At 36.7% G+C, this 26,043-nt stretch overlaps 1 protein-coding gene across 1 annotated transcript; it reads left to right on the plus strand.

Annotated features, from left to right (window-relative positions):
- Positions 1–16,783: 16,783 nt before the first annotated feature.
- LOC113310628 (probable glycerol-3-phosphate dehydrogenase [NAD(+)] 1, cytosolic) lies at positions 16,784–21,853 on the plus strand. The gene is made up of 5 exons (XM_026559352.1): positions 16,784–18,093; positions 19,134–19,355; positions 20,064–20,311; positions 20,745–20,884; positions 21,353–21,853. The coding sequence occupies exons 1-5, from the start codon at positions 17,427–17,429 to the stop codon at positions 21,474–21,476; spliced, it is 1,401 nt and encodes a 466-aa protein (XP_026415137.1). The 5' UTR covers positions 16,784–17,426; the 3' UTR covers positions 21,477–21,853.
- Positions 21,854–26,043: the final 4,190 nt, after the last annotated feature.

Here is a 26,043-nt window from a genome sequence, read left to right on the forward strand (position 1 = left end):
AATGCTTTTGATAAAAAAGTCTTGTAAAACCATCAGGACCAGGAGCCTTTTCCCCCCCATTTAGAAAACAACATTCTTAATTTCCTCTGGAGTCAGAGGTATGTTTAAGGAAGCATTATCTTCTTCAGAGAATTTAACAGGAAGATCAGCAAGAATTTCATCTTGAAATTGCTGAGGATGGGTGGAATAGAGGTTTTTGAAATAATCCATGAAAGAATTTCCAATACTATCTCTATCAGTTAGAATAGTATTCAAGTAGTTCTTTATCCAGCTAATAGCATTTCTTTTTCTTCTAAAGAGAGTTACTCTATGAAAATATGGTGAATTTTTGTCACCTTCCAAGAGCCAGACTTCTCTAGATTTGTCCTTCCAATATAACTCCTCCAGGTTGTACAGATATTCCAACCTGGCTTTCGGTCTAGAAGTATTACTAGTATCATTAGGATTAAGAGTTTGAAGGTCAGCTAATTCTTTTCTAATGGTAGAGATATTAGTATGTATATTACCAAAAGAAGACTTATTCCAATCTCTTAGGCCTTTCTTGGTGCTTAAGGGCTTAGCTTTAAGTTTGCAGGCAGGGGAACCTACCACATTAACAGACCAAGCATTAGCTATAATATCTCTACAAGTAGGATCCTCTATCCACATGGCCATAAAATGAAAGGGTCTGAGCATACTAATATCCTCATAGTGAAACCCTATATGCATGGGACAATGGTTAGAAGAATCCCTAGGAACGTTATTGACACAAAGTTTAGGAAACAGATCCTCAGCTGTTTGATTAATAAGACATCTATCTAATCTTTCAAGAATCAAATCAGGACCTTGTTGAATATTAGACCAAGTGAACCTTGGTCCAGAAAAACCAGGATCATGGAGATTAAAGACAGAACAAAAATTTCTAAGATTTTCAAAATTAGGGTCATCTATTTTTAGGCCACCATTTTTATCTTCAGTACCTAAGAGAGCATTAAAGTCTCCTATAAAGAAAACAGGTTCATCTAAAAGGACATTTATTTGTTGACATTGTTGTTCCCAAAAGGCTTGTCTTAGACTACTGTTAGGTTCACCCACCATACATGAAATGAATATGACAGGTCTTAGAATGGATTATATCAGTAGTACTAACATAGATGCCCCTCAGAATGGAGGAAATAATGTTGAGGTGTACTTCCTTTTTCCAAGCAAGGGCAAGACCACCACTTCTACAAACACTTGGGACATTAAATGTACAGGGAAATCTCATATTTCTTAGTTTCCTAGCTGCCATGTCTTTGTTCATTTTGGTCTCAGAGAGGAAAATAATATCTGGGTTGACATTCTTACATAGAAGACTAAGCTCCTTGTTAGCAGATTTTTACCAAAGCCCCTAAGATTCCAAGCAATCATGTTGATATTATTGACAGGAAAAAGATTTATGGTATTATGAGCAGTTTCAATTAAAGGAGATGGAAGGGTTTGATTTACCTGAGCGGTAGAGTCAGATCCACCACCAAGAGAAGTATTGGTACCGACGCCACTTTGAGAGTCAAATTGGGAGGAATCGAGACTAGAACTAGCAGCATTGAGAGGAGAATTATTGCAGACACCATTGTTGCTTGGGGAATTGTCAGCAGGTACATTGTAGCTTCCAAACGAGTTAAACACTGGTTGGGTATTGAACGAGCAAGTAGAAAGGTCAATGGTTGGTAGTTCTCCCAATTTGGTGATTGGAGGACAGAGTTGAGCATAATCAGGTTCAGTAGAAGTTTGTTCTTAATGGATTACCACTATACTAGCCACACTTGAATTAACTCTTGTTCGTTTTCGTAAATCAGCTCTGGGGTTAATCTTCCTTTTGAGGTTTGTTAGAGCATCTTGATCAGCAGTATTAGTTGTTCCTCTAGTGATGATTGGACTGGTATTTGGCAGAGCAACAGTTTTGAATCTTCTTGAGGAGTTAGAGGTACGAATCAGACCACTGGGAGTTGACTCTAATCCAGAAATAGAAGCAGCAACTGTAACATTTTGAGTAGTAACTTGTTTTAGCACAATTGGCGAACCATTTTCCAACTGGGTCAAATGTTTTTGAACCAGACCAACATCAAAGATCTTCAAAGTAGTAGATCTGTTGATAAACGGGACCATTTGGAATGTGTTAGATAAGCTCTTTTGAATAGAGTTTTCCATTCTTTGATCAATAGCTTCTGCTTTTCCTTTGTTGCACACTTCAATAGCAGTAGATTCAATTTGTGTTTCTGGTATAACTTCAGATTGTTGCATAACAGTATCATTGATGGCAGCAGCTGACAGAATTACTTACTTGATTGTAGAAGGCATCATTAACTTTGAGACAGTTGGGAGAGTATAGTTGTTGCAAGACGCGTCAAGCTCTTTGATCTTTTTTTGCTTTAACTGCCAAGTAGGGCAGTTACGATCATTGTGATCCAGAATGCGACAAGAGCTGAAGAAATACCTAGGAACTTTGATATGCCTGCATTCAATCAGAAACGGTTCCCTTCTACCACTTGTGAAAAGAGGAATGCCTGTTGGTAAAGCTTGTTGGACTTGGATTCTAATACAAACTTTGGCATTCTTCCTGAGAGGGTGTTTTCCAAAGGGATTTTGAGCTTCAAGCAGTTCCCCCATGCTGAGAGTTAGTTTTTGGAGATCCTCAAACTCCGTGCATTCGTTCGGAATGTTGCATAAGATGAACCACATGATTTCCTCATCAACAGTGAGTTGATGATTTGGAGGCCAACTATCTACCGGAACAACTCTTAGTACCATTAGATAACCGTATAAAAACCAAGGTTTCTGAGAATTGATTCTATTAAAATCCTCTTCAGATAAGTAACGGATGAGAACTTTGTTCGTTGACCATTGAAGGTAGTTATGGTTGGGTTTTGAGCTAAAGGCCAGTTATTACAGATGTAGAACCTGATTGAAGAAGTTGGGATCAAAGTCTCGCAGCAAACATATCCCGCCATACACCATTTCCAATTGGTATCAGCTTCAGCAAGGACTACTTTTTTATCAATAAAAACTAGTTTAGCAAGTGAAAATGGTAAGGTTAATTTCTCAGACATTTGGACAGAAAGGGGTTGAATTTCTTGGTTTAGGCTTTGAGTATCTTCAGAGTATTGTGGGAATTCCATCATCAAGGAGAGATAGATATATATGAAAATGGGATGATGGACCTCAGTTTTCCAAATAACTAATATAAAGTGCAGCTGCAGGGAAAGGAATCTCTTATAAGGACTATTCTGATATTGGATACAGACAATGTAGGTAAGGGAGAGACAGGGGGAGTTTGTTTGTTTATGAGTTTGAACCTTAAAAAAGGAATGTGAAAATTGTTGACTATGGATTGGAAAGCTTTCAGGATATATTTGGTTTAATGTAGTTGTTGTTATGCTGCAAGATATACTTTGGGAAGAGAGATATCATAAGGAATGTCCCTTTCATATCTTAGCTTTATTTGCATTATCCCAGTAGAAACATTCACGTGAGCATTATGCGACAGAAACGACATATTGACAAACTCAATAATACTTTGTTGGGACTTTTTTTGTAGGTAAGCTTGGGGATACATGACGTAGTTTTTGGTAGTTGGGTATTTATCACATTTTTCCTTTCTTGGGCTGACATTTGTATGATGATGCAAACAGCCAGATGAAGTAATGGTAGAAAATTGGAAGGAAAAATTGTATTGAAGTGGTTGGCTATGGGTTGTGAAAAAGCGGGGGTCTAACAACACCACCCAATATTTCGATTAGCAATCTATATGGACTAACTCCGAAACACTTACTAGAGAATCAACTAGACAGTCAGACTCAATCTAGATAAAAGTATCTCAAGGAGTTAATATCTCTCTCTTGTTTTGATTCACTCAAGCTAATAGAAATCAGCGAGTCTATAATCAAACACAAGGAATAACTTAGACGGTACCAAAGACCAATGTCCAAGGATCAATTAATATCAATCAACAACAAAAGGTAGGATTTCCAATTGATTGATTCAAACGCACAACCTGTATTATTTCAATTATATAAACAAATATAATGCGGAAATAGAAATAACACAGACACCAGAATTTTGTTAACGAAGAAACCGCAAATGCAGAAAAACCCCGGGACCTAGTCCAGATTAAATACACATTGTATTAAGCCGCTATAGACACTAGCCTACTCCAAGCTAACTTCGGACTGGACTATAGTTGAACCCCAATCAGTCTCCCACTGATCCAAGGTACAGTTGTACTCCCTACGCCTCTGATCCCAGCAGGATACTGCGCACTTGATTCCCTTAGCTGATCTCACCCACAACTAAGAGTTGCTACGACCCAAAATTGTAGGCTTTAACAATAAACAAATCTGTCTCACACAGACAAGTCTATCAAATGATCAATCTATCTCCCACAGAAAAACCCTAGACATTTTTGTTCCGTCTTTTGATAATAATCAAGGTGAACAGGAACCAATTGATAATCCAGTCTTATATTCCCGAAGAACAGCCTAGATTAATCAATCACCTCACAACAATCTTAATCGTATGGTAGCGAAACAAGATGTCGTGGAGTCACAAACGATGAGACAAAGGTGTTTGTGATTACTTTTTATATCTTGCCTATCGTAGAACTCTCACGATCTCAAGCCAATCAATATGGTTGTACTGTTACGATAGAAGATGCAAGGTTAGATCACACAACTACGATAAAAGTAATATCAGTCTGGCTTCACAATCCCAATGAAGTCTTTAAGTCGTTAACCTGGTTTTAGAAGAAGAAAACCAAAGGTTAAAGGAGAATCGACTCTAGCACGCAAACTAGTATCACACGTAAGGTGTGAGGATTAGTTTTGCACAATACTAGATGTCTCCTTTATATAGACTTTCAAATCAGGGTTTTGCATTAGTTACAAAGAAATCAATATCCACCTTTAGATGAAAACCTGATTTAGATTCAAGCTAATATTTCTCAACCGTTAGATCGAAAACTTAGCTTGTCATACACAAATGATTGTACGCTTCTAGGTTTGTTAACCGCACCCACACGTGTACATTGTTGGTTCAACAATAGTCTACCCAAAAAGTTTAACCATATGAGCGTTTCATACCAACCATGTTCTTCTTCACCATAACTAGTACAATTGACTCAAATGAACTAGTTAAGAGAGTTGTTCAATTGCAAGGAAATCTTATGTAACTACACAAGACACAATTGAAGCAAAGATGATTTGATTCACTCGAATCGGTTCATGAACTTTAATAGCCACGGTTTGCAAATGCATTCCTTAGTATTTTAAGATTAAGTTCAGAAATCATCTTTAGATATATAACCTTCTCAAGTTCGCAGACTAGGTTCGCGGACTTAAGATACCGGATAGAGTTTACAAACTCCAGCAGAAATTCTCGGGTTCGAGAACTACGTCGGTTCGCAGACTGGGTTCGCGGACTTGGCTCACGCAAGTAGTTTGTCAACTCCAGCAGAAATTCTCGTATTTGAGAACTTCGGCAGTTCGCGGACTTGGCACTTGCCATACTTCTGGTTCTCTTGATCAACAAAGTTCGAAAACTTCGGTTCAAGGAATCCATTGGTTATGTAATCTAAACTCTCATTCTGATCATTGAAACATTCTTAGAGGACGTTATATAGTTGTTACACTATTTTTCGTCAAAGCAATTTTCAAAGTGATTGAAACATTCATGACTTTCGTCACTAGGTAAAGATAAACTTGGTCGAAGCGAAAAGCTTACAACACATATTTCGAGATATAGATAGGCGAGGTATACTCGGCTCAAAATACCAAATGTGTATGATCTAGTCTATATATATAGCATACGACTTTTGTCTCAAAGAGTATAAGATAGAATAGATAGACTTTTGAGTGACAGATAAGTTCAAGTCTCCACGTACCTTTTTGTCGAGAAGTTCCACCGGTTCCTTGAGTAGATCTTCTACTTGTATGATGAATCACCATGAAGTCCTTGAGCTCAACTACATTTATTATCCTAGTCCGAGGCTTATATATAAGAGACTAGAAATCAAGACTTATAGTTTTGATCACTAACATTGACAAACATGCTTGAGATAGCAACGCATGCGAGTTTGACCGAGCAGTGCTCTAACAATCTCCCCCTTTGTCATTTTTAGTGACAAAACTATCAATACATATGGAATACAGAAAAGATAATGAAACTTTAGTAGCTCATATTCCACGTGTCTAATCTTTAACATTCCTCGAAATCTTCGTCACTTCCAAGTACTCCAATGATCCCAAAGGTTGTAAGTTTAGCATCACCGTTGTTGAAGATCCGTAGCTATAACAATGAGAAAGCATCGGTCTCGATCATTGTTATACAGTGTCATAGTATTATTATACAGTGTCAAATTCCAATTGTATCACAACTTCAACAATAATACTATGGTGATATGTATCACTCCCCCTTAGTCAATACTCCATCTCACATGAAAACCACTCCCCCTTACACAATGATCCGAAAACCATATGTATTTGTAGTGTGAACTACATATTAATTCTCCCCCTTTTTGTCAATAAAATTGGCAAAGGTACAAGAACGGGATCATAATGAAATTTCCGTAAGAGACATTTCATGACTGAGAGAAGGAAACACACATCATCTTATTTAGATGCAATCATATAGCCGAAGCTAACAACATTCATCAAGGAGTTTAAAGATACAAGATAACCCCTCTAAAATTCCACAGCCGCACACCCCTCAAGATATGACAATTAAGCATAAGTTCAAAAGAACTTTCCCCCATTTGATGTCATTCCCAAGGGAACAACAACGAGCGACCTTATTTTCAAGAGAAACGAAGGATTTTATTGGACACCAAAAACCATGAGAATGATTTTTATATCCAAAACTCAATCAAATTAATCATAACTAAACCCATGATTAATTTAATCGGAATACATAATCAAATTAACCACAAAAGTGATCAATTTAATTCATTGTGCTCAACATAAGTAAACTTATGGAGCAACGACTAACATAACCATTAGAAAATGATTAAGATAGCCGTTCATATACTCAACACAATAAAAACTCATGGAATATATGAAAACTCAACTAGACTAATTACAAGAGATCCCATAATTAATCTAATTGGAATACACAATCAAACTAATCACAAACGTAATTAATTTAATTGTAATTTGTTTTTCTCGACATAAGAGAGCTTATGGAGCAATAACTAAATAACCAAACAAGATGATTAATTTAGTTCACAAATGCTCAACATAAAGTATCTTACGGAACAACCAACCAAGCTAATCAAAAATTAATCAACTTAGTCGTATCGTGCTCAACATAAGACACATTAAGGAGCCTCATGGTAATACAAAAAGGATGGATCAATGAAGATCTATACAGTGGAATACACAAGGATTCATTCTTTTGCACAAGCATATACAATAGCAATAATCCTTGGATACAAAATATTTTAACTTATCTTCCGTCAAGGGTTGATAATATAGGCTTAACTTTTGTATATGTCAAAAGTCTATTCATTCTTAAACCAATACATGAATATCGATCATGAACGACTTTACTTTTGACAAAAATATGGGACAACAAAGTTCACGGACGTAAACACAAATATCTCATAACAAGTTGCAATATAACAAAATCAAAAATATTGCAAACCATCATCCTCCAAATAGTTTTAGAATTTTAAATCAAAAAACCTAAAAACAAGAAGATGGAAATAATAGCTATCTGTAGTCACAATCATCGCTATTCAAAGCACTAGTTATTCTTCCAACTAAGCCAAAAAGAATACATACTAGGCAACAATGTCTTTGAGAAATTCTTCATCATTCCCGAACTCCTTGTCGTCAACATCCATTGGTACATAAGGTTCGTGAAGATAGGAGTTAATATCAACAAACCTTCTTGGTTGATGATGTCGAACCTGGGCTTTCTGAATTTCCAAAGATTTTAAAACGCAAGCTTTTATATCACGAATCTCCTTTCTTACCTCCTTCAACTCATCAAGAACATCGGGAAATTTCTGAGAGTTAGAAGGGACAGCCCTTGGCTTTCTTGTATTCCTCCTTTTTCTTTTCAAGGACGGAATTACTGGAGATTTTTCTTTTTCCTTGATTGATGACTTAACAATCATGTTGACATACTTTCCATCCAAAGACATGATGCTTATAAGAACAGCTATAACCAACTGATTTTTGTGATTGGAATTCACAATCTCTACAAGAAGTCTTGGAATATAAAGAATATCAAATAGGAAAAAGGAATGTAGGGTTCGAAACATTTAAACAGGTTCGTGGACGTCCAACTCTAAACTCTATAAAGAGTAGAATTGTCGAAATTAACCCTTCCTTTTATTTGATGTACAAAAAAGAATAAACCTAAGAATACTTTTCCTAAATCCCGTGCGTTCACAACCTTGTCTCTTTTGAACAGGCACATGAGACAAGATTTACCAAACAACACAATTAGTTTGTGTTGTGGTGAACAATGATTTGTCCACCATTTTCCTCATGAGAGGAATCCTCTGACTTCTGTCTATCAAAACGATTTGACCATACTTTCTTCTTAAATGGTCTTGTTTTGTATTTGGAAACTAACTTCTTAAACGAAGATAAAATCCTACATACCTCAGCGGTCTTCTGAGCAAGTTTAAGCTTCCTTGCTAACTAATTTGCTCTTCGTTGAAGTTTGTTGGCGTGCCTCAATTGATGTTTGTACTTGTAACATCTTGATAGTTCATGACCCTTCTGAGAACAAAACGAGCACGTCAATCTTGGATAATAATCAGGCATTTGTGGTGCAACAACAACTAAACACACGGTAGATCCTGAAACATTACAGACAGAGTTTCCAAAGGTTGGTTCAATTGATTCTTCCATCATGATTGGCTTCTAATCTTCACCGAAACCATCAAGATTGATATATGTATTGCTCCAGTTATCAAAATCAATGTTTTCACACAGAAGACCGACACTTGATTTCCTATCTTCATCAGAATCATAGATCTCAGACATCTCATCAAGTGTTACAGCAAGACCTTTGTTCCCAGTGTATTTTCTACGATTTGGGCACTCGTTTGCAAAATGACCAAAACCTTTACACTTAAAGCACTGTGGCATATCCTCGTCATCAGCCTCGTCAGCATCCCTGTTTTTAGGAGGGACGCGATTGTGAGGTTTATTTGACGATCTAGGCTTGTCTCTTGAAAACCGTTTACTTCTCTTCAAAAGAAGATCCCTAAACTGTCTTGTGATCAAGGAAACTGATTTGTCAAGATCTTCATCCGAAAAATCATCCTCAAACTGATCATCCTCAGAGACATAAACACTTTTACTTTTATCAAGTAATTTAGTGTTCCTTTGTGCTTTAAAGGCAATATCCTTTCCGATTTTGGATGTATGCTCATGATCAAAGATCTTTAGCTTTCCAACCAATGTATTTCTGGAAAGATTATTAAGGTTATTTCCCTCAACGATGGTGTTATAGCATAGATCGGTCAACCTCGCATGCGTTGCTATATCAAGCATGTTTGTCAATGTTAGTGATCAAAACTATGAGTCTTGATTTCTAGTCTATTATAGCTAAGTCTCGGACTAGGATAGAAAAGTGTAATTGAGCTCAAGGACTTCATGGCGATTCATCATACAACGACGAAGATATACTCAAGGAACCGTGGAACTTCATCAACAAAAATGTATGTGGAGACTTGAACTTATCTATCACTCAAAAGTCTATCTATTCTATCTCCTACTTCCTATGAGACAAAAAATCGTATGCTATATAGACTGAATCATACACATTTGACATTTCGAGATGAGTATTCACTACTTATATTTTTCTCGAAATCGTGTGTTGGTAAAGCGTTTCGCTTTGATCAAGTTTATTTTCACCTAGTGACGAATGTCATGAAAAGTTTCAATTACTTTGAGAATTGCTCTGACGTGAAACGGTCTGTGAATAACGGCTATATAACGTTCTCTGAGAATGTCTCAATGATTGGAATGAGAGTTTAGATTACATAACCATGTATTCCTTAATCCGAAGTTTTCGAACTTTGTTGATTGAGAGAAATCGGAGGAATTGGCTTTGCCAAGTCCGCAAACTCAGTTTGCGAACTCAGTCCGCGAACTGAAGGAAGTTCTCTTGCCGAGAATTTCTGATGGGATCTTCCAAAACCTCGTTTGCGTGTTTAGTCCGCGAACTCAGTCCGCGAACCTAGTCAGCGAACTGGCGGAAGTCTCTTTGCCGAGATTTTCTGCTGAGTTTGGAAAACTCTGCCGCTTTCCTTAAGTCCGCGAAATTGTTTGTGAGCTTAAGTGGTCATGATCTAAAGATGTACTCTGAACATGAAACTTAAATTACTAAGGAATGCTTTATGCAAACCGTGGCTATAAAGTTCAGGAGCCGATTCATCGAATCGAATCATCTTTGTTTCAATTGTGTCTTGTGTAGTTACATAAGATCTCATAGCAATTGAACAACTCTCTAACTAGTTCATTTGAGTCAATTGAACTAGTTATGGTGAAGAAGAACTAGGTTAATATGAATTGCTCATATGGTTAACCTTTTGGGTTACTATGTTGAACCAACATACACGTACACGTTTGGGCATGGTTTTCACAAACCTAGTAAACGTATACCCAAGTGTGTGTGACAAGATAAGTTTTCGATCTAACGGTTGAGAAATATTAGCTTGAATTTAAATCAGGTTTTCATCTAACGGTGAAAATGGATTGCTTTGTAACTAAGGCAAAACCATGATTTGAAGGCTATATAAAGGAGACATCTAGCATTGTGAAAAACTAATCCCCACACGTCTGTGTGATACTAGTGCGCTCGCTAAAGTCGATTCTCCTTTAACCTTTGGTTTTCTTCTCTAAAACCAGGTTAACGACTTAAAGACTTCATTGGGATTGTGAAGCCAGACCGATACTACTTTTCTCGTAGTTGTGTGATCTGATCTTGCATCTTCTATAGTACGAGTACAATCTTTGATTGTCTTGAGATCGTGAGAGTTCTCCGATAGGAAAGATAAAGAAGTCACAAACATCTTCGTCTCACTGTTTGTGATTCCTCGACAAACCGCTTGTGTAGTCAAGAAGGATTGTTGAGAGGTGATTGATTAATCTAGGCTGTTCTTCGGGAATATAAGACCGGATTATCAATTGGTTCCTGTTCACCTTGATTTTATATCTTAAGACGGAACAAAACCTAGGGTTTTTCTGTGGGAGACAAATTTATCCTTTGATAGACTTTTCTGTGAGAGACAAATTTTTTTATTATCAAGTCTGCAATTTTGGGTTGCAACAACTCTTAGTTGTGGGTGAGATCAGCTAAGGGAATCAAGTGTGCAGTATCCTGCTGGGATCAGAGGCGTAGGAGTACAACTGTACCTTGAATTAGTGGGAGACTGATTGGGGTTCAACTATAGTCCAGTCCGAAGTTAGCTTGGAGTAGGCTAGTTTCTGTAGCGGCTTAATACAATGTGTATTCAATCTGGACTAGGTCCCGGGGTTTTTTTGCATTTGCGTTTTCCTCGTTAACAAAATTTATGGTGTCTGTGTTATTTATTTTCCGCATTATATTTTTATATAATTGAAATAATACAGGTTGTGCGTTAAAGATCATCAATTGGAAATCCGACCTTTGGTTGTTGATTGATATTGATTGATCCTTGGACATTGGTTTTTGGTACCGTCCAAGTTATCTCTCTTTGATAAAGACTCGCAGATTTGCATTTGCTTGAGTAAATATCAAATCGAGAGATTGAGATATAAACTCTTTGATATATCTTTTTATTGATGGAGTCTAACTGTCTGGTTGGTTCTCATAAAAAGTATATTGGAGTTTGTCCATACAGATTGCTAAGCGAAATATTGGGTGGTGTTGTTAGACCCCCGCTTTTTCAGATGGCATGCTTCTTAGACTCGTATCCAGATGGCAGTGATCTGAGAATTTTCATCACAATGTCCTTTTCAGGAATAGTCTTACCCAATGCAATGATGCATTAACAATCTCAGACACTTTGTGATTAAACTCATCAAACGTATCTTCATCTGCCATACGAAGGTTCTCCCAATCAGAATTAAGGTTTTGAAGCCTGGCTTCCTTTTCACTGGAGTTACCTTCAAATACGGTTTCTAAGATATCCCAAGCATCTTTAGACCGAGTGCAATTAGACACATGGTGCTGAATATTTAGGTTAATGGCATGTATGATAACATTCAAACCGTCGGAATTTTGCTTTGCAACATTTATCTCAGCAGGGGTGTATTTACCAATAGGTTTGGGAACGTTTACATATCCAACTGCCACAACGGGAGTATCATAGCCATTAACAACATATACCCATGATTGAAAATCATGTGCTTGAAGAAAAGCTCGCATAACAATTTTCCACCATAAGTAATTAGAGCCATCGAAGACTGGTGGTACGTTAATAGAGATAGCACTTATGTCCATAGAGTCAGATCGCTACAAACACAGACTTGTAAGGTCTTGAACGTGTTTGCCTGCTCTGATACCAATTGAAAAAGCGGGGGTCTAATAACACCACCCAATATTTCGATTAGCAATCTGTATGGACTAACTCCGAAACACTTACTAGAGAATCAACTAGACAGTCAGACTCAATCTAGATAAAAGTATCTCAAGGAGTTAATATCTCTCTCTTGTTTTGATTCACTCAAGCTAATAGAAATCAGCGAGTCTATAATCAAACACAAGGAATAACTTGGACGATACCAAAGACCAATGTCCAAGGATCAATCAATATCAATCAACAACCAAAGGTCGGATTTCCAATTTATTGATTCAAACGCACAACCTGTATTATTTCAATTAGATAAACAAATATAATGCGGAAATAAAAATAACACAGACACCAGAATTTTGTTAACGAGGAAACCGCAAATGTAGAAAAACCCCGAGACCTAGTCCAGATTGAATACACACTGTATTAAGCCGCTACATACACTAGCCTACTTCAAGCTAACTTCGGACTGGACTATAGTTGAACCCCAATCAGTCTCACACTGATCCAAGGTACAGTTGTACTCCCTACGCCTCTGATCCCAGCAGGATACTGCGCACTTGATTCCCTTAGCTGATCTCATCCACAACTAAGAGTTTCTACGACCCAAAATCGCATGCTTTAACAATAAACAAATTTGTCTCACACGGACAAGTCTATCAAAGGATCAATCTGTCTCCCACAGAAAAACCCTAAGCGTTTTTGTTCCGTCTTTTGATAATAATCAAGGTGAACAGGAACCAATTGATAATCCGGTCTTATATTCCCGAAGAACAACCTAGATTAATCAATCACCTCACAACAATCTTAATCGTATGGTAGCGAAACAAGATGTCGTGGAATCACAAACGATGAGACGAAGGTGTTTGTGATTACTTTTTATATCTTGCCTATCAGAGAACTCTCACGATCTCAATCCAATCAATATGATTATACTGTTACGATAGAAGATGCAAGATCATATCACAATACTACGATAAAAATAGTATCGGTCTGGCTTCACAATCCCAATGAAGTCTTTAAGTCGTTAACCTGGTTTTAGAAGAAGAAAACCAAAGGTTAAAGGAGAATCGACGCTAGCACGCAAACTAGTATCACAAGTAAGGTGTGGGGATTAGTTTTGCACAATACTAGATGTCTCCTTTATATAGCCTTTCAAATCAGGGTTTTGCCTTAGTTACAAAGCAATCAATATCCGCCGTTAGATGAAAACCTGATTTAGATTTAAGTTAATATTTCTCAATTGTTAGATCGAAAACTTAGCTTGTCATACACAAATGACTGTACGCTTCTAGGTTTGTTAACCGCACCCAAACATGTACATTGTTGGTTCAACAATAGTCTACCCAAAGAGGTTAACCATATGAGCGTTTCATACCAACCATGTTCTTCTTCACCATAACTAGTTCAATTGACTCAAATGAACTAGTTAAGAGAGTTGTTCAATTGCAAGGAAATCTTATGTAACTACACAAGACACAATTGAAGCAAAGATGATTTGATTCACTCGAATCGGTTCATGAACTTTAATAGCCACGGTTTGCAAATGCATTCCTTAGTCTTTTAAGATTAAGTTCAGAAATCATCTTTAGATATATAACCTTCTCAAGTTCGCAGACTAGGTTTGCGGACTTAAGACACCGGATAGAGTTTACAAACTCCAGCAGAAATTCCCGGGTTCGAGAACTACGCCGGTTCGCGGACTTGGCTCACGCAAGTAGTTTGTCAACTCCAACAGAAATTCTCGGGTTTGAGAACCTCGGCGGTTCGCGGACTGAGTTCGCGGACTTGGCACTTGCCATACTTCCGGTTCTCTTGATCAACAAAGTTCGAAAACTTCGGTTCAAGGAATCCATTGGTTATGTAATCTAAACTCTCATTCCAATCATTGAAACATTCTTAGAGGACGTTATATAGTTGTTACACTATTTCTCGTCAAAGTAATTTTCAAAGTGATTGAAACATTCATGACTTTCGTCACTAGGTAAAGATAAACTTGGTCGAAGCGAAAAGCTTACCAACACATATTTCGAGATATAGATAGGCGAGGTATACTCGACTCGAAATACCAAATGTGTATGATCTAGTCTATATATATAACATACGACTTTTGTCTCAAAGAGTAGGAGATAGAATAGATAGACTTTTGAGTGACAGATAAGTTCAAGTCTCCACATATTTAGTCTTCATAAAACAAAAAATGTCAATTAGACCCCAATTAGCAATCTCAAAGTTTGGTGAGCTACCAACACCTCTCTTAATAGCAATTCTGAGGGAGATAGAAGTAATAATGGGGATTAGGTGTTGAAAATAGGTCTTGACAAGGTAATGATGTTCATTAGGATGAAGGGGGTACGCATGGCTTTGAATGGGCGTGGTAAACAAAGAGACATGACGGTTAAGTAAGCGCCATAAATGAAATTGAATAGACGCAAATGGGTATTTAAGGGGGTAATTAGCAGAGAGATTATTATCTTCAAGATAAATCTTTACAGAAGAGGAAAGGTTTAGGTTTAGATTTAGCAAACAAATTTGAGAGAATGGCTGATTTTCCTCGCCAAAATCCATCACACTCCGATGGTAATCATCTCGTTGTTCCACCAGAAACGCCTGAATATACCCAAGCCAAATCACTTCTCCCTTCATTGAGTCTGAATGAGTTGCAGAGATTGAGAGATGTAGCACAATCAGAAATTACTCGTCGTATTCAAGAACAAGAACGCCAACGAGATGAAAAAGACGTTGCTCGTATCCGAATGGAGCGAAGGTTGAGACTCTCTATTTAGCATGGCAACCCAAGTTATTAGAATGGCGAGAAAGAAAAGATGAGGAATGGGCAGAGAAACATGCCAAGACCCCAAAATATGAAGTGCAACAGAGAGTGATTCTGAGGTTTCTGATGGCTTTGAATATGATATGGAGGAGGTGAACACCAGTGACCTTGATTCTGAGGCTGCAGAGGATAAACGCAAGATGAATGCGTATCACGATGGGAAGTTGAGAAGCCGATTCGCTTACGAACTCGCCAACCCCAAGATCTTTGCACGCACCATGAGTGAAGGTGAGCCAAGCAGGGTAAAGGTAAGCATACGTATTGCCGATTTGGATTATGAGGAAAGTGATGATGAAGATAAAGAGGAAGGGGATGACAGTGAAGAAGAATCTTCCAGTGGAACTTCACCTGCACCATCTGACAGTGAGGACAGTGAGTGTTATGAAGATGAGGGATGGGAAACTGATGAAGATGATTCCTGGTAATCTCTTCAGAATTACCAGGAAAGACTAGCTTTTCAGGTTTTGCATAAAGCTTGAAAACGATCAACAAGTTTTTAACAAAACAGTTTTTCTGGTAATTTTCCTTCTTCCTTCCTTTTTTGATGTTGGTGCTGAAGGTGTTAAGCTTCTTCTTTTTTTGGTTGTGAAATCGGTCGGTTTTGATCCTTTTTTGGTGGTGTTGATGAAGTGGAACGGTGATGTAGTTCAGGGGAAGGTTTTGGTTAAAAGGTGTAAAGTTTGAAGTGTTTATAGTTTTTTCAGGTATGTTGGATTGTTCGACAGTGGATAGGATTTGGGATGTAGTAATGTGGTATTTTGATTCAGGTTTGATATTTTGGTATTTTGAAACTTTGATCTTCTGAAGGTTTGATAAAAAAATTGGGATGTAATGCTTAATATAGAATTGGAACTTCTTTGTATGGGAATTTATGAACTGTTTGTTGTTAGTTTCAAGGTTGTTTGAGTAAAACTTGTATTTGTTTATGTTGGAATCAATTCTATTTTGGAATGATTTTCTGTCTATGAAAATAGTAATAAGTAATAAAGATCCGTAAATGATATAACTGCTAACCAGAATCACAATGAGAATAAAAGATTGATGAATACTACTAAGATTAACTCCCAGATAGAATGATTTTGAAAACATGAACAAAGAAAATGATGCTCACGTCAGGGTGACGTTGCATAGCTCTCTCGAGTATGTTAGTCTTAGTCAACCCAATTGTTTGCTCCCGGTTTCCTGTATCGCCGTTGATGTTGAACGGGAAAACTAAAATATTTGAGGCTGGGCTCTTTTCCTAAGTGAAATTGATTTTAAGCGACATTAAATGACGGCTAGAATCAGTATCACTATCACCGGACCGGCTGCTTGCGCTCGAGATGAAGGACGGAAAGGATGGTCACTCTGGGGCCGACATCACACAAGCTTCCCCCTTAACTTGTGCATCTGTCATCTCTTTTTTAATTGCACTTAAAAAAAAGGTCGAAAGGAGCGATGACAGACCCAACTACTAACCATCTGCTCTACCCATGAGTCATAAATATCAATAATCAATCACTCGCAACAAGAAAAAAAAAGATAGTATTAATCAAAGATATACACACATTGAATTGATCAATTGAAGATCACTTTGTTGTATCCGTTACGAAATCTAAAGTCTTCCACCTTTTAATCTATCTCTTTTCCTGCTGTCGTTGTTTTCAATATTTTGTTCGGTTTGGTAGATTACCAAACACCAGTCTGAGATTTCTATGATTTGTTGAATTTTCAAACAATTTTCTTAAGCATTTAGTGTGACAGAGTGAAAGAGTAAAACCCTTTTTTTTCTTGATGAAAATCAAAATCTGAAGTTAGTAGGGAGGAGGGGTTCATTAAAATCTGTCAATACTGGTAGAGATTAGTTCAGGTTTTGGTGAATAAGATAACCCATTAAATAAAAAAACAATCTTGGGTTGCTAAAACCTGCAGAACAGAACCATCTAGATAAGCATTATAATGGAAATTCGATGGGAGTGACAGAGTTGTTTTTAGTTTCAAGAAGAACCCAGATTATAAAATCTCAGTATTTGGTTTTGTTTAATTTGTTGAATTCTAGTGAAAATACTTTGAATTTGTAAGAAGATGGTTGGTGCTCAAGTAGCTGCAAACACCATTACTTCAAATGGTGGTAATGTTCAGATGATGTCAAATGGAAATGCTACAGAGTTAAAGCTTGATGAATTTAGAAAGCTAGTTGGAAAATCTGATGGAGATTTGTTGAAAATTGTTGGGGTTGGTGCTGGTGCTTGGGGGAGTGTATTTGCAGCTCTATTACAAGATAGCTATGGACATTTTAGAGAAAAAGTTCAGATCAGAATATGGAGAAGAGCAGGAAGATCTGTAGATAAAGTTACAGCTGAACATCTCTTTGAAGTTATCAATTCAAGAGAAGATATATTAAGAAGGTTAATTAGAAGATGTGCTTATTTAAAGTATGTTGAAGCTAGATTAGGTGATAGAACTTTGTATGCAGATGAGATTTTAAAAGATGGGTTTTGTTTAAACATGATTGATACACCACTTTGTCCTATGAAAGTTGTTACAAATTTGCAAGAAGCTGTTTGGGATGCTGATATTGTTATTAATGGATTACCATCAACTGAGACATATCAAGTGTTTGAAGAAATTAGTAAGTACTGGAAGGAAAGGGTTACAGAACCTATCATAATCTCTCTTGCTAAGGGTATAGAAACTGCATTGGAGCCTGTTCCTCATATAGTAACTCCTACTCAGATGATTATGAGTGCAAGTAAGTGTTTTTGGTTTATGCTTTTCCGACTTTTCGGTTTCTTTTGTTAAGATAAATGTGGGTTTCTTGAAGAAATTAGTAAGATTTAGCAGGATATATTGAATTTATTCTGTAATTACAAAATTATTTTACTTTTCTTAATTTAGTTATCTGTTTTTTTTTTTTGGTTTAGTTGTGATCCATAGTAGAGGGCTACAAAATCTAGTAATTTGGTGATGGTTGATCATTATATGGATAAATATAGTTGACGAATTTTGAATTTATGTAATTAGCTCAAGAGTTTTCTTATAGGACGCATATCGCAGGTGATATAGAACTATGGATACAGATAAAAGAAACTTAAAGTGCTAGGTTAAGAAAATCAAATTCAAATATAATTGTATGATTTCAGTAATTCTGGTGTATTTAGTCAGTGACTGTAATTGCATTTTGCTTAAAGAGACCCGTTCAGAAACGATGGAAACTAGCTTTAGAATCTCCATCATAAAATTAATGTACTTCGGCAGTAGCAGTGATTATTCCTTCAAACCTTCTAGCTATTTACTGCAGGATCCAAATTTTTGAAATTTTTTCTTGAATTAGAAGTACATCCTATCTTTATACTCGTTATTTTAGAAATCAGGTGTTTGCTCCAAAACATTCATGTAGGATTCTGTATTCCAGAAACCAAAATCAGATACATCCCATTTATTTATTATTTTGGAATCCCGGAGAAACTAGGTGTTCGCACCAAAAAGTTAAATAAAAAGTCGGAGGTTCTTCGGGACCTTACATTTCATTATTCTTACCTTCCCTATAGAATTTCATCTTGCAAGTATTTTAAACTTTCTTTTCCATTCATTTTCATTCTTAATTAGCACTGAAATCAAATACCAGTAGTGTACGTATCGACATCCTGAGATGGTGCATGTACACCACCTTCTGCTTCCAATATATTTCATGTTCGGAACATTGTATTTTTCCGTTCTCGTGGTCTGTTGATTGTTGAACAGCTGTTTACTTTTCGTCTCCCCTGTTAGACTAATAATCTACACTCGCAGCTGGGATTGCAAAGGAAAACATTCTTTATCTTGGAGGACCAAACATTGCTTCAGAAATTTACAATAAGGAGTATGCTAATGCTCGAATATGTGGTGCGGAGAAGTGGAGAAAACCTCTTGCAAGCTTTTTAAGGCAACCCCATTTCACTGTGTGGGATAACAGTGATCTCGTTACACATGAAGTAATGGGTGGTTTGAAAAATGTTTATGCTATTGGAGCTGGTAAGTTTTTGCTATATAGTTGTTATTTAACCTGTCAGTTGTAACTGAAATAACAAGTAAATTTAAGATAGAGGTTGTAATTACTTTGGTTGTCAAAACTAGGGCTAGGCTACAGTCATCATCCCTTCACTTCAATTTGATGCATGTTCACGAAGAAAATTGGTGTTTCTCTAGCGGAATTTGTCACTATCATTGGTTACTAGAATGCTAATGTTGAGTTTACTGCAATTTCGTTTATGAAAGAAATAAGGTTACCTAGACAACAAAGTTCTGTCATGTTCTTTGTGTCATCGTTTGGTAGTTATCTAACATGGATTAGAGATTGTTCTATTGGTTGTATTCTGTTTAACATAGTTCAGTGGTTTTGAATGTCTTTGTCTACTGTGTATGATGCCCATAGTTCAATATGTTTGTGTAGAGGCCACTATAGGTGTCTGTAATTCTCATATTCGAAGCAACAATGTCACAGTTACTGTTTTAGTTGGTTCCTATATGTTGTCTTTTTAACTTCAAATGGTAATTCTTTTCTCTATGTAAGAAAGAGAAAGAATTGTGTCGTGCATATGTGGTGGAACTCACTAAACAGTACTTAATTTACAAGCTAGTTAAAACAATTCAAATGTTTTCTGGTAAATGAATTTTTATTCGGTTACTTTTGTATAACTTTTTCGATTTTAAAATCTATAAACTTCAGTTGTTTTTCCACAGGAATGGTAGCAGCACTAACGAATGAAAGTGCTACCAGCAAATCAGTTTACTTTGCGCACTGTACATCTGAAATGATATTCATAACTCATTTTTTGGCGGAAGAACCTGAGAGGCTTGCTGGGCCTTTACTTGCTGACACTTACGTTACCTTATTAAAAGGTCGTAATGCTTGGTACGGACAAATGCTTGCCAAGGGAGAATTAAGCCTAGATATGGGTGATAGCATCAAGGGAAAGGGAATGATTCAGGTACCAATCTTTATCCTTGGACATGTCTACACAAATAAACATTGATATTGTCATGAACAGGTCTTCCCTGACAAGAAAAAGGAAAGGAAAATGAAACGAATATAAGTACCTTACAACATGCTGTTTAAAAACATCATCTGTTAACGATTCAGGAACCTTTTTCTTTTCTTTTTTTATAAATTTTACCGACTGACTCATTTGATGTGGCTTAAGTTGCAATTTTCTTGCGAACAGTTTGAACATAGATTCTGACCTAGTTTTGGGATGTCATTGTCAATATACCAGTAATGAATTAGTTTCAAAATTCTGGCAAGTAGTCCAAAATTGTAACATATTGGTGAGTCTAACAGAAAGTGTTCCATCCATGAGTTTCACATTTTTCTTAAGGTTTTCAGTTAATTAACCTAAGTCGTACTTGCAAAATACTTTACAGGGAGTTTCTGCTGTTGGAGCATTTTATGAGCTGCTTAGCCAGTCTTGTTTAAGCCTGTTGCTTCCTGTAGATAATAAGCCTGTAGCTCCAGTTGAGCTTTGTCCTATCTTGAAGACACTATACAAAATTCTAATTAAAAGGTATTCCTCATCAGTGTTCATAACTCTCTTGTTTTTTTACGTATAGTGCTTGGTTGTCCATTCATTATGAACGAGAAAAGTTGGGGCCTAACCGCTCTAGCCTGCAATTGTGGAATTAGTCTCACTTTACGAGTACAAAAATTCCATTTTGGTAGAAAAACAGTCTTGAGGCATTATGACCTTTGTCGTGGATGGTCTCTTCTCCAAAGTGGTATTATCCATTTGATATATGTTCCGGAACAATTTAATTTTGTGTTTTCTTTAAAAGCGCTAAGTTTTCATTCTGTAAAACAACAGAAGAAAAACTAATCAGATGTGTTGAGACCAGTTGAACAATCTTTTTTGAGACAAAGAAAGTTTAGGGGATAAGTCGCATAACTAATCAAACTGCAAACTTAACATTAATCATGTTGGTTTAGAACCAAGCTAATATCCACTTGTTTTGGTTTTGTTTGATTTACAATACAGAGAGCTTCCGTCAGAGGGAATACTTCAAGCATTAAGGGATGAAACCATGAATGATCCCCGGGATCGAATTGAAATAGCACAAAGCCAAGCCTTCTACAGAGCTTCACTTCTTGGTAAACCCTAAGTCACTAGATGCTCACATCCCATGGCCAACTATCTTCATTTAAGTTATAGATATGTATTGCAAATGAAAGTGAGTCTATACCAACCGTTTACTTTAGGGAGGAACTTTTTATGGTTCTTGGTTATGTAATCGATCATAAATTATCAATAGAATGGTATGCGTTGTAAGAACTTTATTTTCATTTGCGTCTACTAAAATTGGAAAGTTTATATTAGTTCACTTCAAGGAGTAGTTTCTAGTTCTTGGTTATGCATCCACTCACAAGTCACAAGTTATCAGCAGCATGGTTTGTAATTATGCTTTATAAGACCTTGTAAACTGTATTTCATTCATGTCTACTAGAATTTGAAAATTCATAATCTATTGTTTCAATAAGCAGAGACTGTTGTATCAAATTGTGGTTCAGTTTAGAAAAAACTTGATTGAATACATCTACATTCCCGATATTGCTCAGCACAGAGTTATCACTTCATACTGGTGATTACTAGATAGCACATCTACCAATCTTATTTGGAACGACAAACAACACTAATTATTACAGTATAAATCAGATATACCACTTATGCATGACCAGGCAAACACTAACCTCACTGTAGCAGAGTATGTTGTTATAGTAAAAGAAAACTAATTATTATAAATAAAAAAACATGAGAGTCTATATAACCCGGCTTGATTGGGGTATACCCAAATTAATTGGGGTATACCTAATGAGACAAAAGTTAGGTCATTATGAAGTAAAAGAAGCCATCCCTTATCCTTGTATTTTTTATATGTAAAAATTGACCCTGCAATGATTAACACTAATTTAATTGAAATGATTAGATTAGTTAGATTAGTTAGTTGATTTATACGAGTGGATTTGAAAATAATTGAGAGTAAGAAAGAGAATGAAGTAGCAGAGGAAGTTTTTTGGGGGGAAAGTTAGGGTTTTTGTGAAATTTGTGATATGAGTGATTCTAATCCTGATTTTGAAGTGGGGGGAGTCTTCTAACTTTCCTCCTACAGATGAGTACTTGTATGATGACCTACCAAATCATGATCAAATGGATTACATGCATGATCCTCACTTTTATTTTCCTCAAACTCAAGATGGCTATGGAAGTGATGAATATCTTGAGCCAAACGTAGAATCCAATGACCCAGAAGAAGAGAATGGAGCTGCAAGTAATCAGGTAGACAACCTACGTGGTGAAGATTGTGATTTTTCCATGCAAATGATTGATTTTTTTTTTCACTTTTGCTCCCGAGGGTCGGCAAGGTCGACGCTTGTCGATCATGCCGACCATAAGCGCCGGCGTGGTTTATATTTGAACAACGTGCCGACTTTTCATGAGCAGTACCCGTGTCGGCAAGGTAGAAAATTTGAACCCTGCCGACTTCCAGTTTTTTTGCAACACAGGAGTCGTGATTTGAAAATGCTTACGCCGACATTGTAGTGGATACGTAAACCCTGTCGACTATAGTTCGGTCGGCACTGTTGAATTTTTCTACCATGCAGGGTATTTTGTAGTCGGTATTGTTTTATATGTCGACCCTGCTGACTTTGGTAATACATATCAACTAAATTTTGATGTTTTGTAGATTGTTGCATTGGTACCGATGACGGATTAGCCTCAAGCTCACAATATTAGGGGTCATGATACTTCCGCACATTACGCTAATGATTTGGAATGGGAGGAAAAAAACGATGCAGTCAATTGGATTGTTGAGAAAGCAAAAGAGAAGATGTGCGTTCTAGTGAAAAATACCGACCAAAAAGATACACGGTTTGAAATGGTATGAGAGTGTTATGGTTCGCCGGATGCAAGTCACAAGAGAAAGGGTTATATGTATGATAAAAAGACGACTAGGGTGTACAAGACGAAGTCAAAGAAGTGGGGATGCCCATTCAAGATTGTATTTTGGAGGAACAAATAAACCGATAACGTGTGGAGAATGAATAGGGTTGATGTTGGTTGGCATAACCATTAAGATCCGGAAACTCTTGTTGGGCATTGTCAAGTTGCCAAGTTGAACCCGCACGAGTTCGAACAAGCAAGAACAAGTTGGGGAATTAAACTAAGCAAGTTCCTTAGTAAGTTCAAGAGGGATGACAAGAATAACCTCTCTTCATTGTCTACAATTTATGCGGCCAAGGCAACTATCAAAAGAATTGAATGGGATGGAAGAAAGGTGATGGAAGAATCACAATGGTTAGTATCTTTTTCTGGTACACAATTTCTTAGGAGAGGTAATTAGCTTCATCTTACCGTCGCAACATGGATCTGTGCATGGTAGAAGGTTGATTTTAGCAACTTCATCTTCATACGGAGCTAGGCGTTCATCTATCCAATAGAAAAACCCACAACAAATGCATTTTGAAGCATACGACTGATATACATCTCCTACTGCAGCTTTCATGAGAAATAAGAATCCCTTACAATCTTCAATTGTGCATTTGCTTCCTTCAAAGGGACAATCGTTTGCAAAATGACCACTTACTGTACAAAGACTACAAATATTTGGTTGTGTTGCACTTGAAACTTCCATTCTTTATGCAAGGTTGAAGATGAAGTTGAGAATGCTTTTATAATAACAACACACCTAATATCTTGATTTTGAAATTTATAGCCGTTGAGCATTCAATGGCTTGTACTTTCTACCTAAAAAGTAATATTTTTGTATTACTAACATTTACGTCGGCAGGGTCGAGATTTCAAACCATGCCGACTACCTATCCCTGACAGCACTATAACATATAGCATGGGATGATCGGAAACGTAGAGCTTACAAACCATACCGACTTACTGCAAATCTAATATTTTTTAAAACTGCACAAAAAAGAATAAGTTCTAAAGCAACTGAAACTGAAAATTAACATAAGTTTAATAAGTCTAAAACCACAATTTAAAAGTTCAAAACATAATGTACGAGTTCAAACCACAATCTAAGTTTCTAAACCAAGTGAAACATAATAAAATTTAAGAATTTCATGGATCCTTCTTGTTGTTGTTATCTTCCTCCACATCACTAGCTTTTCATCATCACTAGCTTTTTCACCAGCATCAGCTTTTGCTTTTCCCTTATCTGGACCTATGTAGTCACCGGCTTCATTGTAATAGGGGTCACTCCAGAAAAGTCACATGCCCTGAAAAAAGTTCTTGGATCAACCTCCTCTTCTTCCTCCTCTGATGATGTGCATTCTTCATAGTTGTGGGGATTGCTAGGACTATCCATAAACCTTAGAAATTCTTCAGGATCTTCCTTACCCATCAGAAGTAACTTTCTTACAGGGAAATTCTTTTCAGTTTCATCTTTAGGATCTTCTAAACCAGGATAATTCCTGTCAATAAATTCTAATAGCTTTGCTGCAATACAAGAGGTATCTTCTATTTTTGCCTCTGGGAACCTAAACAATACACAAATAAGAGATATGAAAATTCTAAACATTGAAACATGGTTCTGGTAATACAACCGGCATGGTCGATAATATAAACACTGCCGACTAAATAATGGTCGGAGGGGTTGTAATCATATACCACGCCGACTAATACATAGTCGGCATGGTCTTATTCAATAAATATGCCGACTATTAACTAAGGAAATTGAAGTTTCTGTGACCTAAAGTCGGCATGATACAAGTCTAAGACAATGTCGACTAGCTGTAAGTCGACAGGGTTTGTTATTATACCCTGTCGTCCCTGTTTATTGTCTAACAGTCGCCATGGCTGCTATGAAAAGTCGGCAGGTTATTCATCCTGAGACCATGCCGGCTCTTACAAAATATCAACAGTCGACGTGGTTGTTAATTATCGACCTTGCCGACTGAAAACACATAAATCATAATTTTTGATAATCTAACCTAATATAACAATCATACAACACATCAGAATAACGGGTTTGAGTTTAGAAATCACTTACAATCCTCTTTTCGCCTGTAGAGGTTTCTTTTCAGCATCTTCAAGGATTGCATTCTTGGGTTTACTCATTCCAATTTTTTCCTTACCTTTTCCCTCTGATTTGGATCTTTTTCATGTTACCTGTTGAATCTCTCTTGCTACTGGATCGTTTAGAATCAACCATTTTTTGTAGAAAATCAAAATCAAAATTTTTGGTTGGATGGAATAAGATGAAGGAAGGAGAAGAGGAGAGGGATTAAAGAAGATAGATTAGAGGAAGATTAAACAGTTTTTAGTTTTTAAGTTTAGGATTTAGTTTTAGGTTAATTAGTGCAGAGGTACTAAAGTAACTTTACCACGTTTTGGCCTCCCCTTAGTAAGGGAACTAGTTCATTTAACGCAGATAAGTAATAGCGTTAATAATGAAACTTAACTCACACAATAAATGAAAAAACTTGTCACAAACTAGTCAACATGTTCAAGAACTTTGATTTAGCTTCAGGGCAACTTATTAATCTAAGTAAATCGGGTGTCTTCTTTAGCCCTAAAACTGAAACAAGCATAAGAAACAGAGTTAAAGAAATTATAGGAGTTACCGCTATACCTTTCAAAGATAAGTATTTAATATCTCTTTTGTTTACAAATATATCTAAGATTGAATTTTTCGAACCATTGGTCGAAAAAAATGA

This window comes from Papaver somniferum, chromosome 9 (assembly GCF_003573695.1).
Source record: "Papaver somniferum cultivar HN1 chromosome 9, ASM357369v1, whole genome shotgun sequence".
NCBI classification, from domain to species: domain Eukaryota; kingdom Viridiplantae; phylum Streptophyta; class Magnoliopsida; order Ranunculales; family Papaveraceae; genus Papaver; species Papaver somniferum.

Coding starts and splice junctions, on each gene's coding strand:
- LOC113310628 (XM_026559352.1), top strand. CDS start 17,427: ATGGTTGGTGCTCAAGTAGCTGCAAACACCATTACTTCAAATGGTGGT. Junction 19,356..20,063: donor TGTTTATGCTATTGGAGCTG/GTAAGTTTTTGC, acceptor GTTTTTCCACAG/GAATGGTAGCAGCACTAACG. Junction 20,885..21,352: donor TACAAAATTCTAATTAAAAG/GTATTCCTCATC, acceptor TTTACAATACAG/AGAGCTTCCGTCAGAGGGAA.